The sequence below is a fragment of the Oncorhynchus mykiss genome, chromosome 27 (genome assembly GCF_057628025.1).
Source record: "Oncorhynchus mykiss isolate SJ-2025 chromosome 27, ASM5762802v1, whole genome shotgun sequence".
NCBI classification, from domain to species: Eukaryota; Metazoa; Chordata; class Actinopteri; order Salmoniformes; family Salmonidae; genus Oncorhynchus; species Oncorhynchus mykiss.
Window position 1 is genome coordinate 13,236,403 of NC_143048.1, and position 26,364 is coordinate 13,262,766.

The window sequence follows — 26,364 nt, forward strand, 5'->3', positions numbered from 1 at the left end:
CTTCAAACATAAAGATTTAAAACTGTATTTTTTTTGTGAAGAATCAACAACAAGTGGGACACAATCATGAAGTGGAAAGACATTTATTGGATATTTCAAACTTTTTTAACAAATCAAAAACTGAAAAATTGGGCGTTCAAAATTATTCAGCCCCTTTACTTTCAGTGCAGCAAACTCTCTCCAGAAGTTCAGTGAGGATCTCTGAATGATCCAATGTTGACCTAAATGACTAATGATGATAAATACAATCCACCTGTGTGTAATCAAGTCTCCGTATAAATGCACCTGCACTGTGATAGTCTCAGAGGTTCGTTAAAAGTGCAGAGAGCATCATGAAGAACAAGGAACACACCAGGCAGGTCCGAGATACTGTTGTGAAGAAGTTTAAAGCCGGATTTGGATACAAAAAGATTTCCCAAGCTTTAAACATCCCAAGGAGCCCTGTGCAAGCGATAATATTGAAATGGAAGGAGTATCAGACCACTGCAAATCTACCAAGACCTGGCCGTCCCTCTAAACTTTCAGCTCATACAAGGAGAAGACTGATCAGAGATGCAGCCAAGAGGCCCATGATCACTCTGGATGAACTGCAGAGATCTACAGCTGAGCTGGGAGACTCTGTCCATAGGACAACAATCAGTCGTATATTGCACAAATCTGGCATTTATGGAAGAGTGGCAAGAAGAAAGACATTTCTTAAAGATATCCATAAAAAGTGTTGTTTAAAGTTTGCCACAAGCCACCTGGGAGACACACCAAACATGTGGAAGAAGGTGCTCTGGTCAGATGAAACCAAAATTGAACTTTTTGGCAACAATGCAAAACGTTATGTTTGGCGTAAAAGCAACATAGCTGAACACACCATCCCCACTGTCAAACATGGTGGTGGCAGCATCATGGTTTGGGCCTGCTTTTCTTCAGCAGGGACAGGGAAGATGGTTAAAATTGATGGGAAGATGGATGGAGCCAAATACAGGACCATTCTGGAAGAAAACCTGATGGAGTCTGCAAAAGACCTGAGACTGGGACGGAGATTTGTCTTCCAACAAGACAATGATCCAAAACATAAAGCAAAATCTACAATGGAATGGTTCAAAAATAAACATATCCAGGTGTTAGAATGGCCAAGTCAAAGTCCAGACCTGAATCCAATCGAGAATCTGTGGAAAGAACTGAAAACTGCTGTTCACAAATGCTCTCCATCCATCCTCACTGAGCTCGAGCTGTTTTGCAAGGAGGAATGGGAAAAAATGTCAGTCTCTCGATGTGCAAAACTGATAGAGACATACCCCAAGCGACTTACAGCTGTAATCGCAGCGAAAGGTGGCGGTACAAAGTATTAACTTAAGGGGGCTGAATAATTTTGCACGCCCAATTTTTCAGTTTTTGATTTGTTAAAAAAGTTTGAAATATCCAATAAATGTCATTCCACTTCATGATTGTGTCCCACTTGTTGTTGATTCTTCACAAAAAAATACAGTTTTATATCTTTATGTTTGAAGCCTGAAATATGGCAAAAGGTCGCAAAGTTCAAGGGGGCCGAATACTTTCGCAAGGCACTGTAGTATGTATCATTTGTAAGTAGAAGCCTAAGCGTTGTTGTTCACTAGTTTACTCCAATTAGGAGAGGAATGGTAGGGTTAGAAAGGAATAAAGGAAAATGTATATTTATATATTTTATATATATATTTTATATATATATATATATATATATATATATATATATATATATATATATATATATATATATATATATATATATATATATATATATATATATGTATGTACAGTTGTCGGAAGTTTACATACACCTTAGCCAAAATAAAAAGCCTCAATTTTTCACAATTCCTGAAATTTAATCCTAGTAAAAAATACCCCGTCTTAGGTCAGTTAGGATCACCATTTTATTTGAAGAATGTGAAATGTCAGAATAATAGTAGAGAGAAGGACTTATTTCAGCTTTTATTTCTTTCATCACATTCCCAGTGGGTCAGAAGTTTACATACACTCAATTAGTATTTGGTAGCATTGCTTTTAAATGGTTTAACTTGGGACAAACGTTTCGGGTAGCCTTCCACAAGCTTCCCACAATAAGTTCGGTGAATTTTGGCCCTGACAGAGCTGGTGTAACAGTCAGGTTTGTAGGCCTCCTTGCTCGCACACACTTTTTCAGTTCTGCCCACAAATTTTCTATATGATTGAGGTCAGGGCTTTGTGATGGCCACTCCAATACCTTGACTTTAATGTCCTTATGGCATAGCAGTCAGACGTCCTTAGCCAGAAGCTAACCAGAAGCTAGCCAGTTTACTGGCTAACGTTAGTATTCAGCTAACCACGATTTGTGATCATCAGCTATCCTTTAGCTCGAAAAGCTATCGCCAGTTTTGTACAACGCGACTCAGACCAGAACATACCGTACTAATTTTTCTCTCCATATCCCCGGATTTCAACCGCAAGCTCTGGACATTTACACATGGATCTCGCAGCTAGCTAGCTGCTATCTGTGTGACTATTGGCTTACGTCGATCCCGGAGCAAACATCAATTGTTCCGGAGGTAGCCAGCTGAAGAGTTCCATCAGCCACTCCTGGGCTACAATCACTTATCCGGACCCATTTTATTGTTGATGCCTTGGACCCTTTCTTTCTAAAATTATCTGCCGAAATTGTTGCAACCCCTATTACTAGCTTGTTCAACCTCTCTTTCGTGTCGTCTGAGATTCCCAAAGATTGGAAAGCAGCTGCGGTCATCCCCCTCTTCAAAGGGGAGGACACTCTTGACCCAAACTGCTACAGACCTATATCTATCCTACTCTGCCTTTCTAAGGTCTTCGAAAGCCAAGTCAACAAACAGATCACCGACCATTTCGAATCCCACCATACGTTCTCCGCTATGCAATCTGGTTTCAGAGCTGGTCATGGGTGCACCTCAGCCACGCTCAAGGTCCTAAACGATATCCAAACCGCCATCGATAAGAAACAATACTGTGCAGCCGTATTCATTGACCTGGCCAAGACTTTCGACTCTGTCAATCACCACATCCTCATCGGCAGACTCGATAGCCTTGGTTTCTCAAATGATTGCTTCGCCTGGTTCACCAACTACTTCTCTGATAGAGTTCAGTGTTCCAAATCGGAGGGCCTGTTGTCCGGGCCTCTGGCAGTCTCTATGAGGGTGCCACAGGGTTCAATTCTTGGACCGACTCTGTTCTCTGTATACATCAATGATGTCGCTCTTGCTGCTGGTGAGTCTCTGATCCACCTCTACGCAGACGACACCATTCTGTATACTTCTTGCCCTTCTTTGGACACTGTGTTAACAACCCTCCATGCAAGCTTCAATGCCATACAACTCTCCTTCCGTGGCGTCCAATTGCTCTTAAATACAAGTAAAACTAAATGCATGCTCTTCAACCGATCCCTGCTTGCACCTCCCCACACGTCCAACATCACTACTCTGGAAGGTTCTGACTTAAAATATGTGGACAACTACCTAGGTGTGTGGTTAGACTGTAAACTCTCCTTCCAGACTCACATCAAATATTTCCAATCCAAAGTTAAATCTAGAATTGGCTTCCTATTTCGCAACAAAGAATCCTTCACTCATGCTGCCAAACATACCCTTGTAAAACTGACCATCCTACCGATCCTCGACTTCGGCGATGTCACTTACAAAATAGCCTCCAATACCCTACTCAATAAATTGGATGCAGTCTAACACAGTGCCATCCCTTTTGTCACCAAAGCACCATATACTACCCACCACTTCGACCTGTACGCTCTCGTTGGCTGGCCCTCGCTTCATACTCGTCGCCAAACCCACTGGCTCCAGGTCATCTACCAGACCCTGCTAGGTAAAGTCCCCCCTTATCTCAGCTTGCTGGTCACCATAGCAGCACCCACCTGTAGCACGCGCTCCAGCAGGTATATCTCTCTGGTCACCCCCAAAACCAATTCTTCCTTTGGTGGCCTCTCCTTACAGTTCTCTGCTGCCAATGACTGGAACAAACTACAAAAATCTCTAAAACTGGAAACACTTATCTCCCTCACTAGCTGTCAGAGCAGTTTACAGATTACTGCACCTGTACATAGCCCATCTATAATTTAGCCCAAATAACTACCTCTCCCCCTACTGTATTTATTTATTTAGCGCTTTTGCACCCCATTATTTCTAGACCCATTTGGGACCAAGCTTTAACTGATGTCTTGAGATGTTGCTTCAATATATCCACATACTTTTCCTAAGTCATGATGCCATCTATTTTGTGAAGTGCACCAGTCTCTCCTGCAGCAAAGCACCCCCGCAACATGATGCTGCTACCCCCGTGCTTCACGGTTGGTATGGGGGTTTTCGGCTTGCAAGCCTCCCCCTTTTTCCTCCAAACATAAACGATGGTCATTATGGCCAAACAGTTCTATGGCGGTTTTGGAGCAGTCGCTTATTCCTTGCTGAGCGGCCTTTCTGGTTACGTCGATATAGGACTCGCTTTACTGTGGATATCGATACTTTTGTACCTGTTTCCTCCAGCATCTTCACAAGGTCATTTGCTGTTGTTCTGGAATTGATTTGCACTTTTCACACTGAAGTACATGCATCTCTAGGAGACAGAACGTGTCTCCTTCCTGAGCGGTATGCTGCGTGATCCCATGGTGTTTATACTTGCATACTATTGTTTGTACAGATGAACGTGGTACCTCCAGGCGTTTGGAAATTGTTCCCAAGGATGAACCAGACTTGTGGAGGTCTCCAATTTGTTTTCTGAGGTCTTGGCTGATATCTTTTGATTTTCCCATGATGTCAAGCAAAGAGGCACTGAGTTTGAAGGTGGGCCTTGAAAAACATCCACAGGTACACCTCCAATTGACTCAAATGATGTCAGTTAGCCTAACGGAAGCTTCTATAGTCATGAAATCATTTTCTGGAATTGTCCAAGCTGTTTAAAGGCACAGTCAACTTAGTGTATGTAAACTTCTGACCCACTGGAATTGTGATACAGTGAATTAAAAGTGAAATAATCAGTCTGTAAACAATTGTTGGAAAAATGACTTGTGTCACGCACAGTAGATGTCCTAACCGACTTGCCAAAACTATAGTTTGTTAACAAGAAATTTGTGGAGGAGTTGAAAAACGAGTTAATGACTCCAACCTAAGTGTATGTAAACTTCCGAATTCAACTATATACATACACATACATATATATGTGTGTGTGTATCTACACATACATAAATCTATACATACACACATACATATATGTGTGTATATATATATTTGCCAAAAAATATATGGGGGATTGGAAGTGATGCAGACAATTACAATGATGGAAGCTACAATCTATCTGCAATATTAAACCCGATCTACCCCACCAAAACTGTTTTAAAAATGTAAAACAAATAAAAGGGTCTTTAGAATAGGGGATCAAAAACCTAAAACTTACCCTTTCCTTGTCGGTTTTCAAAAAGTCTTCAAAATGTCACCTTCTCATGGGGTGTGTCTGTCTCTATGTCTATGAGGTAGTGTGTATGATTATCTTGCATTAACACCAGTGCTGTGTCTGTCCCTATTTAATACCTCAGCAACATGAGACCGTGTTGAGTTATGGGTGACGCCACAGATCAACTTCAACATGCTGCTTTGGCAAGTACTATCACTTTTGAAACAACAATGTCCCAATGTTTAATACCAAGAAGAAGAATTACATATGGGCCTACAGTAAATTGCAAAAAATAATGTAAGAGTAGTGGTTTTAGTATGTAGTATGATTTTACGATGTAGTAAAACATGATTATAATAATCACACATCTTTAAGTTTAGTTCCAATAATTCTGTTGAAAACCTAAAATCCCTACTGCTCTGCAGAGTGCAGAGGAGCCATGTGAGGAAGACAAAGAGACAACAGCTTCCTGCTTGGCAACGGTAGACCACAACACCCTGTAACCTACAACTGGCACCTGGAACAGTTACACTCTCACCCAGGCACTAAGACACAATGCCTCAAACAGTACCACCCCTATGCCTCAAACAGTACCACCCCTATGCCTCAAACACTACCACCCCTATGCCTAAAACACTACCACCCCTATGCCTCAAACACTACCACCCCTATGCCTCAAACACTACCACCCCTATGCCTCAAACACTACCACCCCTATGCTCGACACAAATAACAATGCACTAACCACAAGACAGAAAACACTTTTCTTAGAAAAATGTTGATTTTGGCCAGTCTTATTACACACAATCACATATACCCAGACAGCAGTGTCAGAACCATAAAAGATAGAGCAGAATCAATTCCCTACCATCAGTGTCAAATGAACACAATCTGAGATATAATTGTCATATGTGAATGTCATCACAATTTCCATTAGACTTAAGGCTGCATTTCCTCCCACTGGCTCAGCACACTGATATGGGCTAACACTAGCTCCATTACAGCAGAATCAGTGAAGGCCAGCCCTGCACTGTCCCCTGATGATGCCCAGTCCTGACCTGCAAAGCACAGCTGACCTATGACAGCATTAATATGACAAGAAGACAGACCATCATATGTAAATCAATAGACAGTTGGTTTCTTAAGTCTCCAACCTGGGTATTTGACAGGGTACGATTAGTGCCCCCTGCTGGTTAAATAAAAGCAAAAGCAGAATTGACTGTCCAGTCATATTAATCTTAATTAGATGTATTTTATACACATATACATATAAATACAAATGTACATGTACACGTTATATACTTTTAGAGAAATATCTATTGTTTATGTATATATCCATAGAAAAATATCAGTTCACAAATTGTCTTGGACATTCTTATGTGATATACAAAGAACATGAAGCATTCTGTAATGCAACAGGAGTTTATGGTTATGGTATGTGATCAACAGACTGTAGTATATGGAGATTTGGTATTTGGTATTTTATTAGGATCCCCATTAGCTGTTGCAAAAGCAGCAGCTACTCTTCCTGGGGTCCACACAAAACATGAAACATAATACAGAACATCAATAGACAAGAACAGCTCAAGGACAGAACTACATACATTTTTTTTAAAGGCACACATAGCCTACATATCAATGCATACACACAAACTATCTAGGTCAAATAGGGGAGAGGTGTTGTGCCGTGAGGTGTTGCTTTATCGTTTTTTTGAAACCATGTTTGCTTTTTATTTGAGCAATATGAGATGGAAGGAAGTTCCATCCAATAAGGGCTCTGTATAATACTGTACGTTTTCTTGAATTTGTTCTGGATTTGGGGACTGTGATAAGACCCCTGGTGGCATGTCTGGTGGGTAAGTATGTGTCAGAGCTGTGTGTAAGTTGACTATGCAAACATTTTGGGATTTTCAACACATTGTTTCTTATAAAAAGAAGAGGTGATGTCAGTCTCTCCTCAACTCTTAGCCAAGAGAGACTGGCATGCATAGTATTTATATCAGCCCTCTGATTACAGTGAAGAGCAAGACGTGCCGCTCTGTTCTGGGCCAGCTGCAGCTTAACTAGGTCTTTCCTTGCAGCAATTCAACCACACGACCGGACAATAATCAAGATAAGACTAAACTAGAGCCTGCAGAACTTGCTTTTTGGAGTGTGTGTCAAAGCAGAGCATCTCTTTATTACGGCCAGACTTCTCCCCATCTTTACAACCATTGAATCTATATGTTTTGACCACAACAGTTTACTATCTAAAGTAACATTAAGTAATTTAGTCTTCTCAACTTGTTCAACAGGCAAACCATTCATTACCAGATTCAGCTGAGGTCTAGCAAGGAACGATTTGTACCAAATACAATCGTTTTAGTTCCGTTTTAGAGACGTTCAGGACCAGAGATGTGGTAGTTGTCAGTCAGTGTAAACCATCTAAAACACTGGTACAGTATCCTTCCCACACTGAGCATCAGTTTAGGTGTTTAGAGCCAACTAAAACACTGTTACAGTATACTTCCCACACTGCTGAGCATCAGTTTAGGTGTTTAGAGCCACAGTATACTTCCCACACTGAGCATCAGTTTAGGTTTTTAGAGCCACAGTATACTTCCCACACTGAGCATCAGTTTAGGTGTTTAGAGCCACAGTATACTTCCCACACTGAGCATCAGTTTAGGTGTTTAGAGCCACAGTATACTTCCCACATGGAGCATCAGTTTAGGTGTTTAGAGCCACAGTATACTTCCCACACTGAGCATCAGTTTAGGTGTTTAGAGCCACAGTATACTTCCCACACTGAGCATCAGTTTAGGTGTTTAGAGCCACAGTATACTTCCCACATGGAGCATCAGTTTAGGTGTTTAGAGCCACAGTATACTTCCCACATGGAGCATCAGTTTAGGTGTTTAGAGCCACAGTATACTTCCCACATGGAGCATCAGTTTAGGTGTTTAGAGCCACAGTATACTTCCCACATGGAGCATCAGTTTAGGTGTTTAGAGCCACAGTATACTTCCCACACTGAGCATCAGTTTAGGTGTTTAGAGCCACAGTATACTTCCCACATGGAGCATCAGTTTAGGTGTTTAGAGCCACAGTATACTTCCCACATGGAGCATCAGTTTAGGTGTTTAGAGCCACAGTATACTTCCCACATGGAGCATCAGTTTAGGTGTTTAGAGCCACAGTATACTTCCCACACTGAGCATCAGTTTAGGTGTTTAGAGCCACAGTATACTTCCCACACTGAGCATCAGTTTAGGTGTTTAGAGCCACAGTATACTTCCCACATGGAGCATCAGTTTAGGTGTTTAGAGCCACAGTATACTTCCCACATGGAGCATCAGTTTAGGTGTTTAGAGCCATCTAAATGCGTTAACTTGATTCTACAACTGCACCTTTTGATGATTCAGTTCATGGCAGTCAGAGTTATTAGCCTGGTCCCAGATCTGCTCATGACATATTGTCACACCAAACAGAGAGACAGCACAAACAGATATAGGACCAGGCTACAGATTTATTCCAGTCAGCTTGAAATACACTAAACAATTAACATAGGACCTGATATTCTGGGTTTCTGATTTTAACTGAATCAAGTTGGAATGTGATTACCTGCTGTAATAGGTTCATCTGGATAAACCCAGAGTGAGATAGCTACCTATCGTATCTCCCTGATCGGTTTCTCTTGCTGGTCTCCGCCTGTAATCATCTCAGCATCTCTATTGGTCCTTTTTGAAGATGAGATTGGCTGACAGGCAATTGTTCACAGGTTCTTATTGGCCGGTTGAACTGTGGTTTGACCACCCAGTGGTGGGACTGTGGCATAGTAGTCAGAGATCTCATCACTGCTCTTGCTGTTTACCTTATTAGATGTCGCCCACCATGGAGTACCGGGCAAAGCCTGGAGGGGGTGTCAACAACAAACTTTATAACAATGTACAGACGGACATATGTGGTGCACGGTATATACACACAAACAATAGTTACACACACACACACACACACACACACACACACACACACCCCCACCCACCCACCCACCCACCCACCCACCCTTTGTAACAGCCTGAAAATATGTAACATTACATTAGTGTGGAGTGGGCCAACTAATTTCCATTCAACAGGTAAGCTAACCCTAAACTTCTGAACCCCGTCTTACCCCTCACAGCATAGGCAGCAGACAGATCCTCCTCTTCCTAGCTCATATTTTCCCCAAGGTGGTGTTTGGCGGCCTCTCGTGCTACAGAGTGATGAGGAGGTAGAATGACAGATGGGATGGAGTCATGGAAAAGACCACCGGGACAGGTGCCAATGCCCAGGGCACCAACATGGCCACTCTGTTTCCTGTTTTGGAATTGCTTTGCACCATTGATGAGACTTCTACCTCGGTTCTAATGAGGTATCTGTCTCTCAGCAGTAGTGTCTTACCTTTACGCAGGGTGCTGAGGTCCTTGAGTTGCATGTTGGAAGGTAGAGACATGTTCTCTCTGGGTAGGTATATCTTGTCTACCTTCATAGTAGGTGATTCGACACTGAAACAAGAATCATGGGGTGTATTCATTAGTGCACACCGTCGCAAACCAAAGCAATGAAAATCAGTCTCTTCTTGGATAAGTTCAGGTATGCCCCTCCCCGTTTTGGCCTGTGTGCTTCCGTTTGTTTCCTAGTGAATACATATACATACATGTAAAGTATATTATTATACAGACACTTGCCTTATATACTGTACTGTAAATACAAACAGAGGAGCATGCTCATGCATAAATATATACCATTTAATACAATACGTAGGTATTACATCTTAGTCATTTTACCAGACGCTCTTATCCAGAGCAACTTACAGTAGTGGTGAATGCAGACATTTTCATACTCCCTCCCACTTTACCTTTTTTTTTCATATTCAAAGAAAGACACATTTTAAACCCACACCTACGCTGACAATTGACACAAACAACAGATAAACTGGCCAAATAATGTACGTTACCATTTTTTCGCCATTATAATCTCGACTGGCTCATCTGAAAAAGGACAGGCACAGACATTTTTCAGAGACTTAAAGTACCTCCTTCATTGAATCATGAAAATACAACAGTTCCTCCCACCCTCCTTGCTCCCCTGTCTCACCGATGACGGTCTTGCCCTTGTGCAGAAGACAGAGGATGAGAAGGGTAATGAAGCCCACTGCGCCCCCTGTCAGGATGCCCAGCACCGGCACCTCCACCCTGGACTGGAGGAACACTGGAGAATACAGATACAGGACTGTAGTAGAAAAAGGGGCTTTTCACACTATTGAGTGGAACCGAGCTGGGCCAAACCAAGCTATGCTCAGGTGGCCTGGTTACGCGTCCACCCTTTGCAAGACAGTCTGGTTTGGTACCATAGTGAGAAAAGGGTAAAAGTGATAACGACCTGCCAGAGCTAGGTTGCTCTGAGCTGCAACGACACTGTTACTGGTGTTCACAGAGACGTTCCCTGATAGACTGCTCAGGGTGACCTGCAGCGTGTGATTGGTCAGCCATGGGTAGCTCCGCGAGTCCAGGATGAGGAAGTCCGATGTGTTGGCCACCAGCTGGCCAGACTGGTCCACCCAGGTGATGTGGGCAGGAGGGTTGGACCGTACCAAGGCAAAGAGGACCAGGGAGAGGCCAGGGTCTGAGGTTTCAGTGTAGTGAGCGTTTACACGCAGAATCTCCAGCAGGACTGGGATAGAAAAGGTATGGGAACATAACAAATAGAGGGAAACTGAGCATCACATCAGTTCAATATTACTGGGTCTAAATAACCTACAGTGGTGGGATCATATTGGATATTGATATTCAATGAGAAGATCTGAGTAGGCAGAAGGACTGGGGTTAATACTGTATTTGGTTATGACACCTTAACAGCCACAAGATATAACCATATAAACACATTCCCCACAACACATCAGTAGATCATTCAACGAGCCTCTTGTCACTGCACCTTGAGGGTGACGGTGGAGTTGTAGCTCTCTCCACTGCGAGGGCTGGAGGCGGCACACACCAGCTCTGTATCCCACTTCCTGGCTCTCAGAGAGAAGGTGCTGTTGCTGAGAAGGTGCTCTTGGAGTCCGATTTGAGCAGCCCAGACTCCTCCACTGATGTCATCACCAGGCGCCCAGGTGTCCGTTTGTCTGCCGGCTGTCTCTGTCGCTTCCCGTTGAGATACCACGTCAGCAGGGGCGGGGCATTAGGATTCCAACCCTCTGACTGGCAGTTGAACTTGTAGGTGACATTCTCTTTCAGTGTTAGTGCAGCCTGATGCCGTCCATCAATCTTGGGGTCATGTTCGATCGCACCTGGATGTAGAGAAGTTTATATGTTCAAAATATGTGCACTTGAACCCCAGTGTCCATTTAAATGTACTTTTCATCTGTTTCTCATGAGAATCTTTATCCTTAATCAATATATTGTAACTCATAAAGTACTGAGTAGTATACTGTGTGGTGGTATATTTTCCATGATCCAGTCTTGTTACTGACCTGTCCATGCGCTAGCCAAAGTGTGTAGCAGCAGGACAGTGGTGCCTGGCCCTTGCATCAGACACTCCATGCTCGTCCACAGGACCACCAACACCCAGCTGCTAAGACAGAGTCAGACAGACGGACGGACGGGACAGGACAGGACAGTGATTGCTCTCCAGTGACTGAATAGAGGGATTACACAGACAAGAGAATGACAAGAAAAACAGAGGTGGACAAACAGACAGAAACAAGACAGGGAGAGAGTGCGAGAGAGCGAACACTGACATGTAAGAATTACATTAGCCCTAGAAAGAAAGACAAGAAAACACTGACAGAAGGAAAGAAACTGGAACGAAGACAGTAAAAACACACCGGAATAAAGAGGATAGATCCCTACGAGAGACAAAGAGAATGTGGTGAACACAAGTTGAGACAGATAAACAACTAATGTGAACAGAATGTCAACAGAGGAGCAGTAGCTTCTTGGACAATCCATTAAAAAATACAAAGGAACAGCCAATCAGAGAGGATACAACAGTCTATGAAAGACACAGAAATAGCCTAAGTGCATTTCAAATTATTTTTTTACATTTGAGTAATTTAGCAGACACTCTTATCCAGAGCAACGTACAGTAGTGAGATCATACATTTCCATACTTTTTTCGTTTTTGGTCCCCTGTGGGAATCGAACCCACAACAATGGCGTTGCAAGTGTCATGCTCTCCCAACTGAGCCACATGGGACCATAGGCATATAAAGACACAATGAACAGTGACGAGGAGAGGTAGAGCAAGAGTTGATTATGCTCCTCACAAATAGACCCTGAATCCAAAGTATTCAATAATTTGCTGGCTGTCCAAATTTGATTTGTGAGGAGCTGCAGTGTAAATTCTGAGTAGGTCTCTATCAGTAGATTAAAAACACAGGCCTGTTTAAAATAAGTCCGGGATTTCACGCCACACATATGCAAATGAATGTGTGAAAAGGCACCAGAAATGACAAAACGCCTGATACTATTAATCCCGGATGGTCATAGTCACATGATCAATGTGTCACTGCCTTCCACTAAAGCAGGAATGTAAGCATGACATTAACATATAAAGCTGACGGCATGAGAATAGTATTCCCCAAATCAACAATTGTGCAATCAGTCTAGTAAATAGAGGAGTGGAAGCTTGTCATCATAACAAGCACAGGCACGATGGATTGAAGGGAGTAACGGACAAGAGTGGGCTAGACTCTGCACAACACACTTAATCTGCTGTGCAGGGATGCATGCAGTGTCTCAAAACACACCCACCCAAACACATACACAGCAATGCACACAGCAGTCTTTCAAACTCAGATACACCAACAAACAACACATAACAGTCCTAATCTTTCTTCCCCCATTCCTCCCTCTCTCTCGTTAGTGTTACCTTGGCACAGTCGATAGAAAGGCGGTGGGATGATTCAGCCTGTCGGTCCTCCATGCATGCTGGGTAGGGTAGTAGAGGAGAGGAGACGATAGGCAGCCCCCCCCCACCCCCACCCCCCCGGCTCACTCAACTACACACACACACACACACGAGATCCTCCGACTGCAGCGAGAAGCATTTAGTGGCTGACGCAGGCAGTCATGCTGTCGCCACACAGATAACAAGGGGAGAGGGGGAGCGAGAGGAAATAGGGACAAGCTACGCAATGCATCCGTCATTTAATGAGCCACTAACCATGTATTCCAAGGTGGGCGAGATGGCTGGAAGGAGAGTGATGAGGGGGCAAGGTGTCAGTCTTAAGGCACAGGGACTAAATGTATCCATAATTCTTGTCCATCTTCCAATCGCAGCATCCCTGCCTGCCCCTCCTCTATTATAATACTACAGGGCTCCCATAGATCTGTGCTCAGCTACCGTTGCCTGAAAAGCAACTGCAGTGCAGCTCTACAGACAGACCAAAGAAGATGATCACAGAGCACTGCAGCACCGAGGTAGAGGGATGTAGATCAATAGCTTACCCAAATGATCCCCATTCATCCCTACAGTGCTCCTGTGTCAGTGGCAAAGAGGTCCTTTCCTTAAATCTGACAAATACAACTAGTGGAGTTATTCTTCTCACCCATGAGGATTTCAGGTTTGTGCCCAATGTATCACATACTGTCAAATCTGGAGTATATGTCAGGGTTGATCATTTTTAAATGCAGTCAATTGAGGAAGTAAACTGAAATTCCAATTCCAGTGGGAATGTCTGTTTACTTTCTGAATTGACTTTATTGAACTGGAATCGAAAGCAACCCTGTTACAATAGTGCATAAAGATGTTTGCCGTCGGTGTACATGTTTGACCATCATTAAGTCTTCTCCTCAACTGCATTACAATAACTTCTATCTTTTGTATCGAGTCAATCAGTATGACATTCAGACTGGCAAAAGACAAGCATTAATACAAGCAAACTTTCCACACAGGTGGTATACAGATTCCTTAAACGCATCGAACATCACCCAAACACATTGTCTTTTTAAATTATTTATTTATATATATTTATTTAATTCATCTCAGTTTGGTTGGAATTCTATTTAATCATTGTTGCACTTTAGTATTTTTGTACTAAAAAAAAAATATTAAAAAAATGAAAGGATAGAAAAAGAGAACATAGGATACAGGTGCCGAGCAGAGACCTGGTTTACAGACGATGAGGGGGAAGTCAGACAGAAACAGATAAGGAAGAAGAAAACGAGGAGGTGGTCCCTCATCAGCAACACACACACACAGTCCCTCGCTGGACCATGATGCACTGGGAGTCCTTGCGGACAAGGGGGAGGATAGGTGGGCGGATCATTCTCCCAAACCCTACGCTCACTATCTGAACTGTACATACTGCGTTGGGGTCAAAACTCAAGACCGCTCAGCATATGGTCAGTTCCTAATTTCTCTCCTTCTGAAGCGATGGAGGACTGAATCCAGTATTGGGGCTGGAGTAGGTCTCACTTGCTGATCATGTGACAAAGGGAGGGAATGAGAGAGCGAGAAAGAGATAGAAAAGGGAGGCAGCACATGTGCAGAGTAGTAGTCTCCTCCTGGAGATGTGGCCGTAGCGGGGCCAGAGTCGGGAGGAGAAGCTATGTCCATTGTGTGTCGGCCAATAAGGGGGGCGATGAGGTCGGAGACGGAGGGTACCACTGCAGATTGGGGGAGCGAGAGGAGAAGGGTTCTTTCTCTCTCCACCTCTAAATGTCTTATGATGATGATGGGGATGATATGTCAGCTATATTACAGTTCCCCTCCATTTCATTTACTGCACTCCCAGCACCGAACCACCCTACAACCCCTTGCCTGCAAAATCTACCCCTAAAAAGCAGAGAACGATAACAATGGCAACGGCATCAATGATTGAAATGATAAAAAGTAACACAAATAATCACTCTCCTCTTCAAGTGTCTCGATAATAAAACAATAAGAACAATATTTTTTTATGACAATGAAGGAGACTTCTCCCTGTACTCTTTTGGCTAAAAATCTCAATATTCCCCCCAAAATAAAAAAATAAAAGAAATTTGACATCTGAAGACATCCAAAAATACAAAATAATGACAATATAAAAATGCCTCCCCAACACCTCCCCCCAAAAATATGATACAGAAATTGCAATCTATACATGGTGTCGCTGTACAGAGGAGGAAGGGGAAGAATGTCAGTTAAAACTACCCACAATGCCACACTGTCACAAGAGGGGGCAGGGGAGTGATGGGGAGTGGAAAAAGAGGGAGGAAGGATGGAATGAAGAACAGGGGGGGGAGAAGGGCATAAAACATGAGAGAACAGGGAGAAAAGGAAGAACAGTGAGAAAAGGAACAGGCAGTATGAGAGGGTGAACAGGGAGAAGAATAAAAGATAGCATTGAACTGAAAGTGCAGAATTACGTAAGTAATCAAAACTAAAATGTTGTCCTCCTTGCAACACAGAACATTTTTTTTTCTTTAATAATAATTGTCATTATAATCATAATAACAATAAAACTTATTTTACAGTAAACAGTAATAACAATAATAGTAACAATAATGATCATAACTTCTAGATGAACATTAGCCGTAAAAATTAATTTTAAAAACAATTAAGAAAAAGAACGACAGAACAGGAAAATAAAATGTAAAAATGAGAGCTGGTTGTGCTGTGCAATCCTTGATGTCACTGAGCTCCATTGTTTGTTTTTTTAGCACCCCTGAGCCTGAACCAAACCCATCCCCGCAAGCCCAACGTAATGGGTCATTCTGAGAGAGAGCCTCATAGGATCTGAGATCACAGTCCGCTCCGGAATGGTCCACCGGAATACAGCGGAGGGGAGAGGGAGGAGCGGACAGAACCTCACAGGAATCCCCACGCACAGACTTGGTGTGAATACTTTGGGTTTGTGGCTGAGTGTTTGCACGTGTATGTTTATGTGATCTATATATTTTGCCTGTATGACTGCCTGGGACATTGAGGTGCATGAGTATGTTGCTATGGCAACAGTTGGGGGAGGGGGACAACAAGGGGTAGGAAGGAAGAAGTGAATGGGGGTGGCAGAGCCCAATCTATCCAATCGGATGGAAGAGCAGAAATGGAGAGAGCCAATGATGGCAATGCTTGCTAGATGGCTGTGCAGAACAGAATGCTGGCATTGGACCCACTCCCCTCACCCAGCCAATCCCCTCCCACCCACCCCGGACTGCAGCCTGCAGGTAGCCTGCCTTCCCCCAGGACTGACAGAGAGTGCCCCCTCCAGACAGACAATGGCGGTTTGGCGTGATGCTGCTCAACACAGGTGGCTGATGTGGACCTTTATACACAGGACACGCTCCTAGGAGAGAGAGAACACAGAGGGACAGAGTTAACGCTAGGGGTGAATCCCAATTGTCTTTCCCTCATCTTGCCCTCATCTCAAAACACATTGAAAGAGCAGATCTGAGGTTCCTCCCCACGGTCCTTCTCCTCCAGTGCACTTAGAGAAGGCGGTGAAAGAGGATGTGAGGAACCAAGTTAATACTATTGAGATTCACCCTCGATATCCCCTAGCTAGGAGCACTAACAGTTCAAGTACTGTGCTTTATCATGTTCACCTCTTGACCAACAAAGTCGGTACTGTGAATGAGAATCAGGCCAAAAATGACCTGCCTGGCAAAATTAAGGTTTAACTAACTGACAGTTGATCTAAGAACAGCATTAACAAACAGTGACAACAGTATGGACAACCATTGACATGAGTCTGGCTACAGACATTCACTCACTGTAGACGGAGTGTAGCGCAACAGAGTCATACTGTAAGATTGTCCAAAATGGCTCTCTATTCCCTATATAGTGCACTACTGGTCAAAGGCCCTGGTCAGACGTAGTGCACTACACAAGGAATAGGGCACCATTTGGGACGCAGATTAAGTGCATGTGCATACCCGTGCTAGACCCCGGCCTGCTCCATGCTGTACTGCAGGTCTGGGGGTTTGTAGCTGTGAAGGATGTTGCTGGTGCAGGACGACGGGTAGCAGGCTCCAGCGTGGAGCTCTCCCTCCACGTCACATACTGCCAGGAGAAAACACACATACACACACACAGCCTGTCAGAATTAAGAACTCCTCCTTGTTCAAGGTAGGTATTTGGTGGGTATTGTGAATGCATGAGCATGACCGTGGCTCAGTTGGGCGGCAGGTAGCCTAGCGGTTAGGACGTTGGGCCAATAACCAAAAGGCCACTGGTTCGAATAACCGAGCCATCAAGGTGAAAATCTGTCGGTGTGCCCTTATGCAAGGCACTTAACCCTAATTTGCTTCAGGGGCGGCGTATTACTATGGCTGACCCTGTAAGTTGTTTTGGATAGAAGCATCTACTAAAATGACACATATTACACTATACATTAGTCATGTGATAGAAATTATTTTAAAGAGTTCACATTTGACCGAGTCTGCCATGTTTCACTCACTTTAACCCATTTGGTGTGTGTATGTGACACTGACCCGACTCTTCCCGCTGGTGGAGCTGCTGGCTTCCTGTCAGAGGTGATTGGTTGAGGATGTCAGACATGCGGGCGGAGCTCAGAGCCTTGCCAGCCAATAGGCTCATCCCAGTCATGGGCTCGGCCTGGTCCTGAGAAGGTACAGAAAGACACGTTAAGTACATAAATGCACGCAATGTTCAATTCCAAATCAACCCCTAGTCCCTACCCCTAGGCATGCCATACAGATCTGAAAAGATAGGTATGAGCAACACGGTGCATCGTGCCCTCTGATAGGCTAGGTAAATTAAGACCTATCCATTGAAACTATCCAATCGTTTGAGATCTACATAAGAGGCTGAGAAATTCTGTACATTCTATTTCTATGGTCCCAAACAGAGCACATTATGACACCGTGAGAAACTCACATAGGCGTCGTCGCTGGTCTGGATGGTGTGGTGGCGCTGTAGCTGGCCCCGGGGCCGATAGCCGTCCCCCTGGGGGACCCTGGTGGAGTAGCCCACTCCATTATGGTCAGGCACGCCCTGCTCCATAACCTGCTGCCCCTGGGTCCTGCAGTCAACATGCTCATTGTCTGGAAGGGGGGGAGAGGAGGAGGCAGGGATTACTGAAGTTAACAATGTAGACTGTAGCTTGTGCAACCGAAGCAGGAGAATGTGTAAAACACATGCAAATATTAACAATCAGTGACGTGAAAGCTGTTTGAGACTACAGAAATAGAATGACTAGGTTCTACGTCTGTGGTTGAGCCTGCTTGGCCATTACCTCTGGTCGTGGTGGTGCTTCTGATGTAGCTGTGTCTGTGTGTGGGGGAGTTGTAGGGGGGCGTCCCTCCCCGGGGGGGGCCCAGTAGGTCATGGCCGTCCCCACAGCCTTGGGCCTTGGCCAGGAGGCCCTCATGGTAGCCGGGCGGCAGGTCATCCTCCTCCATGCTCTCAGAGTGGGGTAGGCTGGGGGGCTGGACGTCTAGGGGCATGATCTGGAGGAGGTGTTGGTAGGGGCTCCCCGGCTCCAGAGACTCCCCTTGGCCGAGCTGGCGCAGCAGCATCTCCCCGTAGTCCTGGGGCACATTGGGGGGTGTGGGGGGTGCCGGTCGAGGGCTCTGCCTCTTCAGTAAGGAGGCCAGGTCCTGGGGGGGCAGGCGGGGGTCGGCGTGGCCCGTCAGGGAGTGGCGGGGGGAGAGGAGACCCTGTAGGGTGGGGGTGACGTGCTGCTGGGGCCGGTACTCCAGGGGGGTGGGGGAGAGGAGAGCCTGCTGCAGGGCAGAGGGGCTCCCGTAGCCTCCGCCTCCGGCCCCACCGACCACCCCACCCTGGTAGGCCTCCATCCCTGGCACCTTAAGGGAGGTCCCCTGGAGGTAGGGGTTGTAGCCACCCACCACCCCCGAGGCCCGAGATCCCTCACTGAACAGATGGGGGTTGTTGAAGGCGGCCTGGTCGTATGTGTTGAACCGTCCGAGGCTGCGACTGGGGAGTTAGGGACCCAGGGATGAGAGGGAGAATAGTCAGCTAATGCCATTTGCAACCAAATGTACCGTCCAACACAAACTCCAGCAAATACTGAGAGTGTTCTTCGAGGAAAAAAACGAAATACACCATTGAGATAGTATTCTGGATTAAGGAAGTATATAAGAAAAACATGACAGTTATTATTATTAGTAGTATAAAACTGAAAGGAGTTATTTATGAACAATATGAGAGGAGTATGTCACAAAACACAAATATGTCTACCTGATACAGTGACAATACAGTTCGACATGTTCTTCTACACTTAACTGCAACACTGTGGTTGCAACCCCGCTATTATGGGTCAAAATCAGCACAGAAACCCGTACGGTTTTAAAGGTCACAAGTCCACTGAGGGGTGTGCAAGCCGTAAAATACACACAAATGCTGTAGCTTTTCCAGAGGAAATGACAAGAAAATCAAAGGATGATGTAACTGCCAAGCTTGGCTAAATACAACACAGACTGGGTAGGTACAGAGCTGCCTATAGCTCCTACAGTATGGTGACACTACTGCCGTTAGCAGTCATCCCACCACCTACGTCCATTTTAGTCAGCCAATCTCAGTGGAGGATTCAGGTGGTGACGTCTTCTTCTTCAGCCAAGTACGTTGTTTTGGGTTATCAATAAACTTTAGTAACAACGGTATTTCTCAATGTAAAAACCCACAAGGATGTGTCTGAAGTCCACTAGCCTATCAGGTGTAAGACTCTGTGTGTCACTAAATGGCAGGGGTGTCTAAAGAATTTTCCCTGCGGGCCGCATTCAGTCTTCCCCGAGGTCCCAAGGGCCACACCTAACGTTGGTTATATTTCCTCACAGGCAAAATGTGCAAAACATAACATAAGCATCTATCCATCGCTTTTGGGATTTTCTATGATCCCCGACTGTCTAGATTGTTTTCAAAAGGACAGGATTGAATGAGCTGATGGGCCCATATGTTTGACACCCCTGTTATATAGAGTACTTTGATCAGGGCACATGGTCTAAAATGGTTCACCATATAGGGAATAGGGTGCCACGGGCAACACAGTTTATAAAACTCTACGATGAGTGAGTTTTTGGCTTCAGGAACATGGTTTCCTAGGGTTGACTGAGGTATGAGAGACTGAAATCTACAATAACTGTGAACATTATGAAAACGAAAAATAAAAAGGTGGGGAGAAAAATGAAATGGAAGAATTCGCAAAGAAAGTCCAAAACACAGAATTGAAGAACATGAAAGTTGAAGAAAAGTGCTGGCAGAAAAAGATGTGCAAAGGCATGCCAGTTCAGGCACAAAGTGAGCAGAGGTGTGAGGGTCACCTGTGGGTCTCGGCGTTGTCTGCACTCAGCTGCTTCCCCAGGACCCGGTGGGCGCACGGCGTGGAAAGGAAGGCATGCTGCTGGCGCTGTTGGGCCCCGCCCCCTCCCAGCTCCACCTCCTGCACCTGGATAGTCACTTGCTGCTGGGGCATGGGGACGCCCCCCCCACGGGAGGAGGAGCAGGGCTGCTGCTGGGGCATGGGTACACCCCCGCCACGGGAGGAGGAGCAGGGCTGCTGCTGCGGAGGCAGGGTGACGGGGCGCAGGCCGCAAGGGGGAGGACTCCCGCTGGAGGGCTGATAGAGGGCGGGGCCGTGCTGGTACTGAACCGCTGATGGCACACCTGTGGGAAGGAGGGAGAGATCAGTCAGTCAGAAGAGAGCTACTGTACCTACAAACTGGCAATTTCAACAATCACTTCGTCCTAATAAGGGATCATTAACAATTGAGTCATATTGACCTTTATCGTCCTTTAGTCTAATAAAGAAAGACAAGTAAGGCTAAGGGGTGGAGTTAGAACTCACCATGGCCCTGCATCATCGCTGTTGGAGGGGGACTCTGATTGGTCTGTCTGAACAAGTGGTTGCTGGCATGTGTAGGCGGTGGGCTGGAGGGCTGGATACGCAACCTGAGGGAAGGGAGAGAACAGACAGGGATGTAAATAACACTCATTAATAGAGCGGCACAAAAAGCCTGGCTTGTTGGTGGAGCTTCTCTGAGCTGCACTACATGTGTTTAGCAGACAATTGCCATTGAGTGTGTGATTTTGAACCAAGGTGTCTAAAAATAAATGTATTGTTTTTAGTCACTAATGATTATCATTAGTCTCTCGCTCAGAGTTGTTGTGTGTGTGGTGTTCTCACCTCTGGAGCTGGTGGGTAAGGTGACTGGGCTGGCACTCTCCGTGTCCCAAAGACAGGGCCTGCAGAAGGGGGAGAAAGATTCAGACAATGGAAAAACTATTTAGGAACACATCATGGCACGTGTTTACTGTATTTGTGTCACATCGACCAGCCTTTCATGGTGTCTTTCAAAATCAAATCATCAAATCAAATATATTTATATAGCCCTTCGTACATCAGCTGATATCTCAAAGTGCTGTACAGAAACCCAGCCTAAAACCCCAAACAGCAAGCTTTCAGAGAGAGAAGAGATGGGGACAGAAATGTCAAGGCTAGTGTCATGGTGACTTGCATCTGCTAGTGTAGAAAACGCTGCTCCCGCTGATACAAACCATGCAGTGCGCGTGTCGTTCTCTGTGTGTGTGTGTGTGCGTGCGTGTGTGTCCATGACGGTGTGTGTCACAGTGACCTGTATCTGCTGGTGTAGAATCTGCTGCTCCTGCTGGTACAGGAAATGCTGTTGTTGTGTGTGCTCAAGCAGCCTCTCGTCCTGGGGGCAAGCGTACATCTTCTGCAGCTGCTCACACTCCTGGTACACATACGCGCACAAACACACAAACATATTGTCGTTAGAGACCACACAAAGAAAGACGGTGGCACCCGGAATATAAGGAATAGCATTATTTGCTGTCACGTTCACTCAGAATAGCCCCATCCAATGACAATAGAATGCAACGATAAACGAGACTCAAATCAATCCAAGTTCAGATCCAAAAGGCTTCTTAACAGGTTTTACCTCCAAAGCCATAAGACCGCTGACCAGCTAATCAAATGGCGACCCGGACTACTTGCATTGAACCCCCCCCGTTTAGGCTGCTGCTACTCACTGTTTATCATCTATGCATAGTCCCTTTTCCCCTACCTACATGTACAGTTGAAGTCGGAAGTTTGCATGCACTTAGGTTGGAGTCATTAAAACTCGTTTTTCAACTCCTCCACAAATTTCTTGTTAACAAACTATAGTTTTGGCAAGTCGGTTAGGACATCTGCTTTGTGCATGACACGTAATTTTTCCTACAATTGTTAACAGACAGATGATTTCACTTATAATTCACTGTATCACAATTCCAGTGGGTCAGACGATTACATTCACTAAGTTGACTGTGCCTTTAAACAGCTTGGACAATTCCAGAAAATGATTTCATGGCTTTAGAAGCTTCCGTTAGGCTAACTGACATCATTTGAGTCAATTGGAGGTGTACCTGTGGATGTATTTCAAGACCTACCTTCAAACTCAGTGCCTCTTTGCTTGACATCATGGGAAAATCAAAAGAAATCAGCCAAGACCTCAGAAAAGAAAAATTGCAGACCTCCACAAGTCTGGTTCATCCTTGGGAGCAATTTCCAAATGCCTGAAGGTACCAAGTACATCTGTACAAACAATAGTGTGCCAGTATAAACACCATGGGACCATCATGTCGCCAAGGAAGGAGAAGCATTCTGTCTCCTACAGATGAACATACTTTGGTGCCAAAAGTGCAAATCAATCCCAGAACAACAGCAAAGGACCTTGTGAAGATGCTGGAGGAAACATGTACAAAAGTATCTATATCCACAGTAAAACTAGTCCAATATCGACATAAACTGAAAGGCCGCTCAGCAAGGAAGAAACCACTGCCCCAAAACCTCCATTAAAAAAAAAACAGAATACGATTTGCAACTGCACATGGGGACAAAGATCGTACTTTTTGGAGAAATGTCCTCTGTTCTGATGAAACAGAAATATAACTGTTTGGCCATAATGACCATCGTTATGTTTGGAGGAAAAAGGGGGAGGCTTGCAAGCCATAGAAGACCATCCCAACCGTGATGCACGGGGGTGGCAGCATCATGTTGTGGGGGTGATTTGCTGCAGGATGGACTGGTGTACTTCACAAAATAGATAGCATCATGAGGTAGGGAAATTATGTGGATATACTGAAGCAACATCTCAAGAAATCAGTCAGGAAGTTAAAGCTTGGTCGCAAATGGGTCTTCCAAATGGAAAATGACCCCCATGCATACTTCCAAAGTTGTGGCAAAATGGCTTAAGGACAACAAAGTCAAGGTATTGGAGTGGCAATCACAAAGCCCTGACCTCGATCCTATAGGAAATTTGTGGGCAGAACTGAAAAAGCATGTGCAAGCAAGGAGGCCAACAAATCTGCCTCTGTTACACCAGCTCTGTCAGGAAGAATGGGCCAAATTTTGTGGGAAGCTTGTGGAAGGCTACCCGAAACATTTGACCCAAATTAATCCATTTAAAAGGCAATGCTACCAAATACTAATTGAGTGTATGTAAACATCTGACTCACTGGGAATGTGATGAAAGAAATAAAAAACTGTAATAAATCATTCTCTCTACTATTATTGTGACATTTAACATTCTTAAATGAAGTGGTGATCCTAACGGACCCAAAACAGGGAATTTTTACTCGGATTAAATGTGAAAAACTGTGTTTAAATGTATTTGGCTAAGGTGTATGTAAACTTCCGACTTCAACTTTACATATTACCGCAAAGAATCTGTACCCCCCACACAATTGACTTGGTACCCCGTATATAGCCTCGTTACTGTTATTTTATTGTTGCTCTTTTACTTTAGTTTATTTAGTAAATATTTTCTTAACCAACAATGCAGTATTAAGAAAAATAAGAGTTAAAGGGCTTGTAAGTAAGCATTTTACGGTAAGGTCTACACCCGTTGTATTTGTCGCATGTGGCAAATAAGATTTGATGTCAAAATACCATTTCCTTCTTATGTACATTTGATGGACAATAAAGCTTTTTGAATTAAATTGAATACATTTCAGAGTCCATGAGGTTTGTATATAAGGCATGTTGTCCTTCCTTACACTTCTAAAATCTCTGTTGACTCCATAATACAGACCGGTTCTGAAGTTGTCAAATGTTTATTTTCGCTATTGCTTTGTTGTGCACTGTTACAATGACCTTGGAGATCCCTCCGCCACCTCTCATCCCAGCCTTGACATTAAACTGATATCTAGCCTGGTCCCAGATCTGCTTGTGCTATCCTTTCGGCATGACAAAGAGTTGACATGACAGCACAAACAGATCTGGCACAAGGATAGCTGAAGTGGTTTTGGGTGCCGAGATAACTCTAGCTCTGACCGAGGGCAGAGGTGCCGTCAACATCAACAGCAGCTTGTTTTGTGTTGACTCACTCCCGTAACCCAGCAGCCTAGTGTTTACTCCGACCACGTCACCATTGAATCTTGAGTCTATGGGATTACTCCTAATTACCACTAGTTACATCAGTACCCGTGGCCAATCCCAATATCCCCTTCAACCTGCCTTTAAACCCTCTATACCCATCCTACCCTGACCAGGGACCTCTAACCTCTTGATACCCCCCTCGGTGCCCCCACCTTGGATCTACAGTACCAGTCAAAAGTTCGGACACACCTACTCATTCCAGGGTTTGTCTTTATTTGTACTATTGTAGAATAATCGTGAAGACATTACAACTTTGAAATAACATGTATGGAATCACGTAGTAACCCAAAAACTGTTAAATCAAAATCTATTTTATAATTGAGATTTTTCAAAGCAGCCACCCTTTGCCTTGACAGCTTTGTACTGTCTTAGCATTCTCTCAACCAGCTTCATGAGGTTGTCACCTGCAATGCATTTCAATTAGCAGGTGTGCCTTCTTAAAAGTTCATTTGTGGAATTACTTTCCTTCTTAATGCGTTTGAGACAATCAGCTGTGTTGTGACAAGGTAGGGGTGGTATACAGAAAATAGCCCTATTTGGTAAAATACCAAGTCCATATTATGGAAAGAACAGCTCAAATAAGCTAAGAGAAATGACAGTCCATCATTACTTTAAGACATGAAGGTCAGTCAATGCGGAACATCAAGAACTTTGAAAGTTTCTTCAAGTGCAGTTGCAAAAACCATCAAACTCTATGATGAAACTGGCTCTCATGAGGACCGACACAAGAATGGAAGACCCAGAGATAGCTCTGCTGCAGTGGATAAGTTCATTATATAAAACTGCACCTCAGATGGCAGCCCAAATAAATGCTTCACAGAGTGCAAGTAACATACACATCTCAACGTCAACTGTTAAGATGACAATCAGGCCTTCATGGTCGAATTGCTGCAACAAAAAAAACACTACTAAAAGGACACCAATAAGAAGAAGAGACTTGCTTGGGCCAAGAAACGAGCAATGACATTAGACCGGTGGAAATCTGTCCTTTGGTCTGATGAGTCCAAATGAGAGAGATTTTTGGATCCAAACGCCGTGTCTTTGTGAGACGCAGTAGGTGAACGGATGATCTCTGCATGTGTGGTTCCCACCGTAAAGCATGGAGGAGGTGTGATGGTGTGGGGGTGCTTTGCTGGTGACACTGTCTGTGATTTATTTAGAATTCAAGGAATACTTAACCAGCACGGCTACCACAGCATTCTGCAGCGATATGCCATCCCATCTGGTTTGCGCTTATTGGGACTAAAATTTGTCTTTCAACAGGACAATGATCCAATACACCTCCAAGCTCAGAGCTATTTGACGAAGAAGGAGAGTGATGGAGGACTTAATCAGATGACCTGGCCTCCACAATCACATGACCTCAACCCAATTAAGATGGTTTGGGATGAGTTGGACCGCAAAGTGAAGGAAAAGCAGCCAACAAGTGCTCAGCATATGTGGGAACTACTTCAAGACTGTTGGAAAAGCATTCCAGGTGAAGTTGGTTGAGAGAATGCCAAGAGTGTACAAAGCTGTCATCATGGACAAGGGTGGCTACTTTGAAGAATCTTCAATATATTTTGATTCATTTA

The 26,364-nt window shown here is 44.4% G+C and overlaps 1 protein-coding gene and 1 pseudogene across 3 annotated transcripts in view; both read right to left on the reverse strand.

Moving 5' to 3' along the window:
* Positions 1-9,068: 9,068 nt before the first annotated feature.
* On the reverse strand, positions 9,069-13,788 carry LOC110507550 (transmembrane protein 25-like; annotated as a pseudogene). The gene is made up of 9 exons (XR_016492655.1): positions 13,615-13,788; positions 11,921-12,018; positions 11,364-11,737; positions 10,828-11,121; positions 10,546-10,659; positions 10,406-10,439; positions 9,850-9,953; positions 9,581-9,661; positions 9,069-9,322 (listed from the first exon to the last, which is right to left on the reverse strand). The product of XR_016492655.1 is annotated as a transmembrane protein 25-like (transcript).
* A 607-nt stretch (positions 13,789-14,395) lies between these two features.
* LOC110507071 (serine/threonine-protein kinase SIK3 homolog) overlaps positions 14,396-26,364 on the reverse strand; it is a 56,186-nt gene continuing 44,217 nt past the window's right edge. For both annotated transcript variants that reach the window (XM_036965869.2, XM_036965866.2), the window contains 9 exons: positions 21,984-22,103; positions 21,536-21,594; positions 21,197-21,300; positions 20,673-21,015; positions 18,629-19,329; positions 18,271-18,437; positions 17,865-17,994; positions 17,307-17,433; positions 14,396-16,717 (listed from right to left, as the gene is read on the reverse strand). In XM_036965869.2, coding sequence (XP_036821764.2) covers positions 17,312-17,433; positions 17,865-17,994; positions 18,271-18,437; positions 18,629-19,329; positions 20,673-21,015; positions 21,197-21,300; positions 21,536-21,594; positions 21,984-22,103 — 1,746 coding nt within the window. In that variant the 3' untranslated portion in view covers positions 14,396-16,717; positions 17,307-17,311. The remainder of the gene's footprint in view (positions 16,718-17,306; positions 17,434-17,864; positions 17,995-18,270; positions 18,438-18,628; positions 19,330-20,672; positions 21,016-21,196; positions 21,301-21,535; positions 21,595-21,983; positions 22,104-26,364) is intronic.